The 12,361-nt window shown below is 47.2% G+C and overlaps 1 protein-coding gene and 1 long non-coding RNA gene across 10 annotated transcripts in view; one reads left to right on the top strand and one right to left on the bottom strand.

Annotated features, from left to right (window-relative positions):
- Positions 1-8,286: 8,286 nt before the first annotated feature.
- On the bottom strand, positions 8,287-8,724 carry LOC118498841. The gene is made up of 2 exons (XR_004901322.1): positions 8,654-8,724; positions 8,287-8,483 (listed from the first exon to the last, which is right to left on the bottom strand). It is a non-coding gene; the product is annotated as an uncharacterized LOC118498841 (long non-coding RNA).
- The window catches only part of TMEM44 (transmembrane protein 44), a 33,428-nt gene continuing 29,542 nt past the window's right edge, over positions 8,476-12,361 (top strand). For 8 of the 9 annotated variants that reach the window (XM_036017869.1, XM_036017864.1, XM_036017863.1 and 5 more), the window contains exons 1-2: positions 8,476-8,742; positions 11,282-11,408. In XM_036017869.1, the coding sequence (XP_035873762.1) occupies positions 8,606-8,742; positions 11,282-11,408 (264 nt within the window). In that variant the 5' untranslated portion in view covers positions 8,476-8,605. Of the gene's footprint in view, positions 8,743-11,281; positions 11,409-12,361 lie in introns of those variants that run through there. The other variant, XM_036017870.1, reaches the window with a different exon arrangement.

Genomic DNA, 12,361 nt, shown 5'->3' with positions numbered 1-12,361 from the left:
AAGGTTACTCCAGATCAAAGCTGAGGAAGACCTAGAAAATGCAAAGCTGGAGATGTTCTAAGCTTGCGTTCCTCTATCAAACTATTTGTGCCCATTCATTCCCTTTCATCTGAAAGAAGTAAGACCATCTAAAGAGCTCGTGATGGAAGAAGAACGAGCATTGGCACGTGGAAACGTACTTCCATTTACTGAAGAACAGACACAGGCATGTAGCAGAGACTCATACCAAGTGGACAAAATGTGCTTATTTAGAAGGTTTTGTTCTAATGACGTGTAATAGCGAAAACATGAGACTTCTTAGAAAAAATTTTATGCTTCCATGCATTTGATTATTTTTGTAACAAGTTTATTGAGATAATTCACACACCTTGCAAATTCACCAATTCAAAGTGTATACTATTCAATGGTTTTTAGTGAGTCCATGGAGTTGTATAACCACTGCCACAATTTTACACTGTTGCTCCAAAAGGAAACCCAGTGCCCTTTAGTGGTCAGTCCCCAGTCCTCTCATCCCCCAGCCCTCAGCAACCATCCATCTAGTTCACATAGAGATTTGTTTGTTCTACACATTTTACAAATGGAGCCACACAATGACCTATGACTACTTTTACTTAATCAGACATCAAGGTTCATCTCTGTGATAGCATCTACCAGTATTTTCTTTTTATTGCTGAATAATATTCCATTGTATATACATACCACATTTTGTTTATCCATTTATCAGTTAATAGACATTTGGGCTTCCATTTTTTGGTTATAATGAATAATGCTGTGACCATTTATGTACAAGTTTTTGTGTGGACACACGTTTTTCATTCTCTTGGGTATACATCTAGGAGTAGAATTGCTGGGTCATTGGATCTGCTACATATGTAACCTCTTGAGCAGCTGCTAGACTGTTTTCCAAAGCAGCTGCACCATTATACATTTTCCAACAATAGTATATCAGCTCCTGATTTCTCCACACCCTTGTTCCTCACTGCCCTCTGTTGTAGCTGTCCTAGTCAGTGGGATGTGCAAGTGGTGTCTCAGTGTGGCTTTGATTTGCATCCCCTTGATGGCTAATGAGGCAGAGTGTCTGTTCATGTGCTTATCGGCCACTTGCACGTATATCTTCTTTGGAGACAGGTCTACTCTGATTCTTTGCTCATTTTTAATTGGGTTATTTGTCTTTTTATTGTTGAGCTGCAAAAGTTCATATGTTCTAGATACAAGTCCCTTATCAGATATATAATTTGCAAATACTTTCTTCCATTCAGTAGGTTGTCTTTTCATATTCTTTTTTTTTATTTTATTTTAATCATTGTTCAAGTATTTTTTTAATTTTTTAATCATTAATTTATTTCATTTTAGAGGGGATGGGAGGTAGAGAGAAAGGGAGAGAAACAGCAATGCGTGGTTGCCTCTCTTGTGCCCCCTACTGGGGACCTGGCCTGCAACCCAGGCATGTGCCCTGACTGGGAATTGAACCTGTGACCCTTTGGTTCACAGGCCAGCGCTCAGTCCACTAAGCCACACCAGCCAGGGCTGAAGCACATTTTTAATGTTGATGAAGTCCAAGTTTATAATTTGGTTCCTTGTTCTTTTGTTGTTATGTTTTAAAAACTATTGGCACAGCCAAGATTATTAAGATTTACCCCTACATTTTCTTCTAAGATTTTTATAGTTTTAGGCCTTATATTTAGGTCTCTGATCCATTTTGAGTTAATTTTTGTATATGGTATAAGGTAGGGAATGGACCAACTTCATTCCTTTGCTTATGGATAGCCAGTAGTCCAACACTTTGTTGAAAAGACTAGCGTTTCCCCATTGCATTGTTTTGGTGCCCTTGTTGAAAATCTAATGTACATGTGAAGGCATATTTCTGGACGTCTGCCTTTGATATTGAACGTCCATGAACGTGGAACAGTTGGGCGGAGTGTCTTTCTAACAACTATTACTGGTAAGAGAGGTCCATGTAGACACCCTGCCCAACCCTACTTGCAGTTCACGGGCAGCCCTGTGGACCCCTTTCCAATGCATGCCGCTGTTTTCTGCCTTCCTGCCCCACAAGAATGTGCTCAGCCTGCACATAGGGCTGTCTACAAGGGCTGGGGATTAATGCCCCCAGAGCAACCCCCAAATAGGGAGGGGGACTGGTTAGGAAGAACCCCAGCTTCCCCATCACACTGTACATTCTCCACGTTGCTCACTCAGTCCTAAGTGGAATCGAGCCCCACTTGCCCTAAGCTAAAACCATCTCATTAACTCGCCCTTCGTTGCCTTTCTCCTGTCCCTGTCTCACCACCTCCACACCCTCACTTCTAATTCGTGGAATTATCTCCTAAATTAACTAACTGAACCACAGTCCTTTGTTTAGAGTCTGAGGAACCCAAAGTAGGACACCCTGAAATGATGTCCATTCTGCCCAGAATGTTTTCTTAAGCCTCCCGTGTGTTTTTGAAAGTATTCCTACCCTCGTTCAGCATAGTACTTTATTTAGACTTACAAATTGCAGTTATTGCTCTATTATTCTGACATTTTCCCCGAGCACTTTCATTACAAGGAAGGTACCACCCATTTAAAGTACAACCTGCTACATATCTGTCATCTGTTTACATCTTGGGAAGTCAGACGGACGTTGAAGTTTTGTCAAGAAGCCAACAGCAGCGTGTTTTCCTGATGGGCAACGTGGGAGACTCGGCAGCGAGCCAGAAGTCTGCTCACCGCCCCGTGTCCCCAGCCTTGCCCTTCGCCAGTCTTTGCGGGGAGGGAGGAAGTTCAAGATTTCCACCCTGAATAATCTCCACTATTTGTCTTGTGTGTTCAGTTGGTGAGTTCCAATGTCACCTTTTTTGTGGTTTTGAAATTTTTCAAAATAAAAAAATTGGGGATTGTGAGGTCATAACAGAAGAAAGTTAAATATTATCACAAGGGCTCACAGTCACTCAGAAGAACAGCCAGAATTGTACTGGGAGACCAGAACCAAATCGTGACCGCCGGGGACAGAATCACAGCTTCTGTCTTTCTTTCCTCTGCTGTCGCTGGCTTGTGGGGCGCAGGGTTACCCAGCTCTCACACTGGCCTGTAGGAACTTGGTAGGATGCTGGTTTCTTTCTGAGTTGTACACTGCAGTGGGAACTTACCTTTCTTTTCAATAATTATTTCAATACAAATATTCAAGAACTGCTTTCTACTTAGTTGGCTCTTTAAAAGTTAGTTGCCTTGCTGTTTGACGATACTCATTGAGCTTTACCTCTTTAGAGAGGCAGGGCTTTTCTCGTCACATCTGTTGGTTCCATTAGTTCCTGCCTCGCTGCTGGGCCTCGTGAAGCAAGTGACTTTCAGGAATCAGATGTTATTAATGAAGAACTTGAAGGAAAATAAGTTTAAAAAAACACCTCACAAGATTATGAATTGTATTGATGATAGACCTGTAATTTTTTTTAATCCTCATCTAAATCCAAGGACAGTTTTTTTCTCATTGCTTTTAGGGAGAGAGGAAGGGAGTGAGAGAAAGGTCGATGTGAGAGAGAACCATTGATTGACTGCCTTCCACATGCACCCAGAAGACCAGAGACTGAACCCACAACCTAGGTATGTGCCCTGACCAAGAATTGAACCCACAACACTTCGGTTACTGGACGATGCTCCAACTAACTGAGCCACATGGGCCAGGGCCAGATGACAGATTTTTAAATAGAACCCAGGACCCAATAGTCCTACCACCTGCTTTAATCACCACACTGCAGCATGTCTACAATAGGATTAACATTTGAAAATGCTGTTATTTTAAAATGCATTCTCTTAGAATCCATTTCTCTACATTTATAGCAGGTAAATCAAACTCATGGGGGTTTTTTTAATGTCATTGTTTGAGGAGTAGCCACGCGCCCTTCATCTACATAATACATTTTACATGAACATTGGCAGAAGGCAACGTGTCCTCAGAAGAGAAAGCTGTCGAGCTGCTGGCCTGTCCCCCCAAATATCTGGGATTCATGGCCATGACTGGCTGCCCACTCACTGGACAGCCCACATTGCTGCAGCCCACTCTTCTTCAGGACAATGCCCGTGGGTGCAGTGCCTCTGCCAGCAGGAAATGCCTCCTTGAAGGGAGAACATGTGTTATGATCTGCTTGTTGGTTTTACTTTTCGGCAAACTCAGGACCTTGGCCAAAAAACATTAGCCTCTGGGCGGGGCAGCCACCACACCTCAGAGTGCCTGGTAATGGAACTGATTCACTTCCTGAGGACTGACCCTGTGGAGAGCCCTCTGGAACAGACTGGGACAGTCTGGGAGGGGTCCTACTGGCAGGGAGGGTGTTGGTTAGAATACTTAATGCTAAGTGTTCCCTGCAGCCTGCTGCCCGGCTGCAGACGGCCTCTCTCACCTCATCTCCTACCCTCTGCTGCTTGCTGGTGGCCACAGGCCATGCTCTTCCCGCCTCCCTTTGCAGGACAGGTGCCATGGCCTCCTTGCCAAAAGCAAACATTCTCCAAAGCCCAGCTCCTGCATTTCTCAAAAGCCTTCCCCAGCACACCCGCGCATGCAATGTTAGGTGCTGCCAAAGCAGTGTGAACATGCTCCTACTACAGTACACGACAGATTCCTATGAACTGTTTCCAACTCAACTTACTTGTTCAATGAATATTATCCCACTATGGATCAAGCACTGAGCTAAGAGCTGGGGATATGGTGTGAACTGAACAGCCCTGGCTTCAGGGTGCTCGCAGCCTGGTCGAAGCGTACTGCTCGTCATGCTGGGAGAGGTGTCCCAGCAGAGCAGGAGTGCAGACACAGGCGCTTGTGTCCTGAGGGACCAGGACACCCGTCAGCCTGCAGAGGAAAGGCTGTCGGTGGAGTAGCTTTGGGGAGGAAAAGTTACGAGTTTGGTTTTAGACGTGTTCGATCAGATGTGCAAGAGGAAATGTCGAGTAGGCAGCTGCACACGTGAGTCTAAAGTGTGGGGGAGGGGTGGCCTGATCTGGAGACACTCAGCTGGGAGGCACAGGGACAGGGACAGTATTTAAAGCCAGAAGACCGGATGCCTCTGGCATCTGGGAGGGAAGAGAAGAGAACCTAGAACTGGGCCCTGTGTCTCCACCATTAGCTGATCTTTCTCGTCACATTACCTTGAACCATTTTCTGTTCTAATGGCTCTAAGGCCCTTCTAGGAAAGGCAATAACAATAATAAGTTCTCCTCGTGACCTGTGCCAGGTGCTCTGTCTGCAGGGTTTCTAATGATCACAGTAACTCCAAGGCAGGTGCTGTCACCCGCACGTGTAGGTGAGAATAGCCGAGTGCGGAGAGGACCAGTGCTATGGTGCCCAAGTCGCAGCTGCTGGGGGGCGGAGCGTGAATCCCTGAGGGCGGGCATTTTGGACTGGGCGCGTTTGTTGTTGGTAGACTGTGGGAAACATGGCTTTTATACATATATTTCCCTTTTCACATAACCCTTCAATCTTGTCTTAGTTGATATTCATTTTATATCACTTAATTGTAATCATTTTATCATTTTAATTTCTGCCCCTTTTGTTTAATAACGTATTTTCATTTTAGTTGTATTTGGTCAATTGCTTGTTTAGTGTCTCCTTCCTCCACTGAAGTCACTGGAAGCTCCACAAAGGTAGGGACCTCGTCTGTTTTTCTCAACAAGGTATCCCCAGCTCACAGCACAATGCCGGACATACAGTGTTCCATTTCTCCTGTGAGTGTTCATAACTACTCATTTTTAAAAATGAGTAAGCTGGTAAAATAGTGTAGCCACTTTAGAAAACAGCCCAGCAGTTCCTCAAAACCTTACACAGGGTTACCACAGGACCCAGCGATTCCTCTCCTAGGTCTGTGCCCCAGAGAATTCAAAACCTATGTCCACACAATAAACTCATCCATGAATGTTCACAGCAGCATTATCCATAATAGCCAAAATGTGAAAACACCTGAATGTCCATCAACTGATAAATGGGCAAATCAAATGTGCTACCTCCATGCAATGGATTATTATTCAGCCATACAAAAGAATGAAGTGTGATATAAGCGGCAACATAGATGGAACTTTAAGAATTAATGCTAAGTCAGTCACAAAAAGCTTACCTGTTGGATCATTCCATTTATAAGGAAGGTCCATCATTGGTAAATCCTTAGGGACAGAGGTAGATCTGTGGTTGCCCGGGGCTGGGAACGCCACAGGGAGTGGGCAGTAACCACTCGTGGTCCTGGGTTTTTTGGCAGATGAGGAAAAATGTTCTAAAATTAGATAGTGGCAATGTTCACAAAACTCTATGGATATACTAAAAACTGCTGGATTGTATACTTTAAAAGGGTGAATTTTATTTGAGAAATTAACATGTTCACAGCAACCTTGAAAATGTTTCTCATTTGTTCTTTTTTCTTCAAGAATGAACACGTTTGGATTTTGTTTTATTTTTTTAATCCTCACCCAAGGATATGTATAGGAAGGAAGAAAGGGAGCAAGGGAGGGAGGCATCAGTGTGAGGGGGAGACATTGACTGGTTGCCTCCCATTGGTGCCCTGACTGGGGATTGAACCAGAGACCTCGGTATGTGCCCTGGCCTCTTGGTTTAGGGACGATGCTCCCATGAACAGATCCACCTAGCTGAGGCTTTGGTTTTCTTCATATAGATCAGGTACACTTCTTATTAATTTTATTGCTAGGAGTTTTATATTTTTTTTAAACTTCTTTTTTTAATTTTTTTTAAGATTTTTTTAAATTTATTTTTAGAGAGGGAAGGGAGAGAGAGAGAGAGAGAGAGAGAGAGAGAGAGAGAGGGAGAGAGAAACATTAATGTGCAGTTGCTGGGGATTCTGGCCTGCAACCCAGGAATGTACCCTGGCTGGGAATCGAACCTGGGACACTTTGGTTCCCAGCCCACACTCAATCCACTGAGCTACGCCAGCCAGGGGAGTTTTATATTTTTAATAGTACTTAAATATGATATTTTCTTTATTTTAACTGGTTTTACTGATATACTATAAAACTATTAATGTCATAGCTAACCAGTTTTTAAATTGGTTTTCTTAAATTTTATAGGGAAATAATCACAGCATCTGAAAATGATTTATTTTTGTAAATAAACTTGTAGCACTTTTTGTTTGCTTTCCTTTTTAGTCATTGCCTCACTGTACACCCTCCAACAGCGTTGCTGGACCCATGGTCCACAGAACCCTGTACCACGAGTTTAGAAAGCGTTAGGTACTTTATCTTCCCGTCATAGGCCGCAAGTTATGCTAGAGAGCATTAAAAGTTATATGGTAAAGAAACCTAGCCAAACTTACTTAACCTTGCATCGCTAGTGTACTGGTGTCCCCGAAACATCCATTACTGCACCACAGGACAACAGGTCCCAGTCCCAAGCATCCGCATCCCACAAGCACTGTCCTGTTAGCCTTTCCCAGAGAGAAACTCTATACAGTCACGGCAGCTTGTAAAACCTGGGTTCATGGATCAAAGTCAGAGTAACTCTGGACAACCACTGCCTAACAGTGTTGAAAATGGCTGTGACACTGAGGCATCTTTCGCCCTGATTGTGTGGCTCGTTGAGTTGGGCGACATCCTACAGACCCAAGGGTTGCGGGCCAGGTCCCCGGTGGTGTGTGAGAAGCAACCAATCGATGTTTCTCTCCCTTTCTCCCTCTCTTCCCTTCTCTCTAAAAGTAAATTTCAAGAAATCTTTTTAAAAAAATAAATGAAAACGTGAATTTTATAGTATATGAAGAAGCTCTCAATAAAGCTGCTATTTTTATAAATAAAAAATGACAGGCATGTTCTTCTTTAAGAAAATTTACTAAAATCAACAGGAAATTTAAACATTACGATGATAGTTTATTTTCAGGAAAAACGGCCCTGTGTACCTCAAGTGTGGTGGTGTGGCTGGACAGAAAGAGGTGCCGTGGCTGCTGTGGTAGCCATCCTAGGAAGCCTGGCTGGGCAGAGGGTGCCATTCTGGCTTCACAAAAGAGAAGATAGAGAGGGATTTGTTCACCAGCACATTTGTCTCCTCCCTCCCAACCTCCCCCCACACCTTTGTACTGCAGCCTTTTAACCATCAGGGCCACACTCCACTCATCTCGGGATCCCCAGCACGCAGGACCTTCACCAGGCGCGAAGTGTGCATTGTCGGCCCAGAAAATGTGGTGCCTTGATGAACGGACAAAGTGCCTTACAGGGTCACTGTATTCTGCTCACGCCATGAGTTTGGGGGGCTCGGTGACAGCGAGGGGGTCCGCGGGAGCGGTGCCGCGGTTGCTGTCAGGGGTGGGGGCTGCAGCCTTTGTACAGAGGCTGCTCCCGGCTCCGGCCACTGGGGGGCGGCCTCCAGCCAGTGGACCCCCAACAATAGCGCCAGGGGTGGGGAGCCGCCCGGTCCGGAAACTTTAACCTCGAGTCTTAGCCGGTGCTGCCAGCTCCCGGGAGCTCAGAGCTGGACGCGCCCTTCTCCCGCACGCAGTCGGGGCTCAGCAGGATTGCCGCAGCCGAACCTAACCCAGAGAAGGGGCGAGGGGCGGCAGCGCCCGGGACGGCCCGCGGCCCAGGGAGGCTGGGCGCGGGTCCCCGGCCAGGCGGGAGGCTCTGGCGCTGGACCGGGGGAGCAGAGCTTGCCATGGAGGAGGCACCCAGCCCCGCGCCCGCTCTTTGGAACTCAGACTACCTGGACCACTGCTTCGCCGACCACCGCGTCTGCATCTCCTTTGGCCTGTGGATCTGCGCCTGCTGCTGCTGGATCGCCGCCCACGCACTGTAATGGGGACCAAGACCTGGCAGCGCCAGGGCAGGGGCGGGGCGGGTCGGCTGCCGGGGGCGGCCGGGAATGGGAAGCTACCCTTCACCCCCACCCCACCTCCTTAGTCCCTGTTGGAAACCTAGAGGGAAGGGGGCAGAGAGGGAGATTGCAGGAGGTAGCACAATTCCAGCACCGAAACTAACAGTTCGCTGTAGACTGAAGTCGGGCTACTTCTTTCCGGGTAACACGCACGGGGAGGCTGGGCTGTGGGCCACAGGAGGAGGCTGGGAGATGCAGTGGGCAGGGCCCTGGACTGGGCGCCGCCAGTCTTGGGTTCTCTTGTCTCCCTTTCCCCACGGACTAGAGGTGTGCGTTGGGCAAGCCATAAAACCTCTGGGCCCCATTTTCCTAACGTAATTGGGGATGATAACTCAGGGGACTACAGGGAGGATTAAAAGTTAGCACCGATAAAGCACTTAGTTAAGTGCTCATTAAATATCATTATAATTGCTCCAGCTCTGCCACCAACTCTTGGCAGAGAGTGAGGACCTTGAACAAGTGTCTTGATGTTTCTGGCCTCAATTCCCCAAGGCCCTCTTAACTGGGAAACGGGGAAGGAATGATCTGACTCTAGCCAGAGTTTGCCCTGCTCTGTCAGCACCTGGAGTCGTTGGGTCAAGACACCACCATAACCTGGGTCGTAAGGGTGAAGTCTGGTTAAAATGGCCTCCAGGTCTTCAGCCACCCTGTCCCAAGCTGGTGGATCATGCCACCCAAGTATACCCTGGCAGAGGAGAAAGAACTAGCACCCCCCAGGAGACTGGCACTGCCTCACCTTAGGTGCTCAGTGGGTGTCCCCTCAGACGTTTGATGGCATTATGGATTCTCAGCCCTGCTGCTCGGTCACTGCAATAAGACTAAAATGATACTCATGTTGCATTCACTAGCTCATTTAATCTCTGCGGCAGCCCCAGGAGGTAGGGACTGTAATCATCCCCATTTAGATCAGGAAGCCCCAGGTTCTGACAGGTTAACTAACTTGCCCAAATGAATGGAAAGAACTGATTCCCCAGATCCTATTAGAAAAGGGCAGTCAGGTAAGGATTAAACCAACCAGACCAGAGGAAACTGCAGAGGCACTTTGCACGCATTTACCTCGTGTGTTCCCCACGGCCACCCTCTGAGGTCTGCGTGACAGACATTTTACCAACCTGCAAACCAAGGTTTGGCGAGAGTGAGTAATTCTGGGGCATGCCCAGCCAGTCCTTCTGAGAGCAGAGCCTCTGCTTTCTCACCTGCCTCAGGTCTGGACTCTCTGTTTCTAGGACTTGGCCATCCCCGAACCTTCATTTATCTTTAGGGATTGTATCTCCTCCCAGCTGTGTGTGAGCTGGGTCACGGTTGGCCTGGCATCCCTAACCCCTGAGAGCTGGAAAGTGACTGCACAGCAGCAGGGTCCACACGGAATGAAGCCTCCATGAAGCCAGAAGGCCCACCCTTAACTCCCCTCTCACTGTAGCCTCAGCTTTCTCCACTTTCAGGTGGGAGGTTTGAGATCAGTTATTCCTCATCTGGGTCTAACTCAGAGAGTTTCTAATTTAGAGTCTTTACTCTTAGACTTTGAACCCATTTCAGGAGCCCAGGGACCAAATTAAAGGTTGATCTTCCTACTGTGAGCTTCGGGCTTCCCCTGGCAGGTCAGGGATGTTTGGGAACCTAGTATCTTCCATCCTCATCCATTATTCCCAAGGCCTGCAGCTCAGAACCAGCTAAATGGTCCTAAGGATGTGGAGTAAGTACCACCCTGTGAGTCCTAAGAATGAAGAAATGAAACCAGAGCTGCAGTTGTGCCTTGGCTTCTCCTTGGAAATGTAGTAGGGAAACATCTAGAACAAAGTGTTTCTGAGATCTAATCCGTGACCCTGACGGAGAGACCTCTGGCCCCTCCCAGCATGCTCTGCCTTTCTGAACTCATGTAGGGTGGAGGGGGTGGAGGCAATAAGGGAGATAACCCAGCAAGTCTTGGTTGGTTAGCCCACAGTTCCACAGCATCCTCTAGGAGTTGTGCTAAGTCCCCGTGTAAAGCATGTGTACCCAGAATGAGATCGGCTTGGATGTGGGCCAGCAGGAGCCTGGCCACACTGTTACACAGATGGATTAGAAGGATTTCACTTTAATTTCAAAGAAACAAGTTGCCTTTTTATATTGAGGCGATTAATTCTGCTCTGCAGTAAACTGCTGTGATTGGGTTACTTTTATAACCCTCCTGTTTCCTTTCATGAAATGAAACCTGACAGCTAGTTTGTCAGCACTGAAAAGGTGGTCATGAACTTGAGTTGGCCAGATTTGTGGGAGGGAAGAAATTCCTCTTCGTTAGAAGGGCGGGTCAGGGAGCTATTTGATCCTTTCTTTTTCAGGCGCAAAACCACCGTGGAATACCTGGGGAGAGGGTGCTTCGGAAGGACACACAGTCACAATTGTCTTGCTCAGATGCTTGTTTAGGAGCCCAAACTTGCAGCTGCCATGTTTTGTCCACACTCCTCTCTGTTCCCACAGGCTTCTCTATCTGATGTGCGCAAAGAGATCCGGACAGGCCCAGTCGGCGCTTTGTGCTGCGTGCTGCCTCCTGACCAGCCTGTGTGACACGGTTGGGGCGATTCTGGCCAGGCAGCTCACGATCCAGGTGTGTCAGGCTCACAGCAGACCATAGCTTCTGTCTTGTGCCCTCACCGTGCAAGGCACAGTTTGCCTCCAGGCTTGTGTTCTTATTGGTCTTTCTGCCCACCTCCCATGCTCTTGTCCGGACAGCCACGTGGCTCCCTGATCATCTCCGTCAAGTCTTAGCTCAGAAGCCACCTTCTCAGAAAGGCCTCCCCTGACCTTCCCCTCCACCACAGACACCCTCATCCTGCTTTATTATTTTTTTCCATGGCTTACTCCCAGTACACCATCTGCTTTACTTACTTAGTGTGTTTATTGCTGATTGTATTTAACCCCTATTAGCATGTCAGCTCCACAGGAGCAAAAACTTGTATTCAATGCCATATCCCCATCACTTAAAATAGCATCTGGCACACAGTAGATGCTCAATAAACAGTGATTGTTGGTGCTTTGTTTTTAGAGCTCAGGCCCGGGCCCAGCTCATGCAGGGGTGCCTGAATCCTTTCCCAGGTGGTGATGAGAAGCAATTTTTACTTTTCCCAAAGTTTAGGCCCCCCAACAAACCTGTATAAGAAGGGTCTATCCCAGAACATTTATCCCAAGGAAAACCTGGGGACTCCCCTGCAGGGCTACCTCATAGGGCTGCTGCTGACCTTTTGCCCACCCAGCTGGATATGAAGGAGGACAGCTTAGTGATCGTGACACAGACTGGGGGAGTTCTCAACCCTGCTTTGAGCAGTACTGTCTCAGAAACAGATCACCTTTCATTTTGGGTGCCCATCCCATTAGGAGATGGGGAGTAATCAGGCCCAGCTGCAGTCCAATAACAACAGCTGGCACTTGTTAAATACTGCACTGCATACTTAGCACTAAGGGCTTTTTGTGTATTAATCATTGGACCCTCAAATCATTCTGCCATGAGTGCTCTTACCCCTATTGTACATGCGTGGAAACTGATGCAAAGAGAGGTTAAAT

This window comes from Phyllostomus discolor, chromosome 2, assembly GCF_004126475.2.
Source record: "Phyllostomus discolor isolate MPI-MPIP mPhyDis1 chromosome 2, mPhyDis1.pri.v3, whole genome shotgun sequence".
Lineage (NCBI taxonomy): Eukaryota > Metazoa > Chordata > Mammalia > Chiroptera > Phyllostomidae > Phyllostomus > Phyllostomus discolor.
This window is presented reverse-complemented; position numbering and strand designations above follow the sequence as displayed.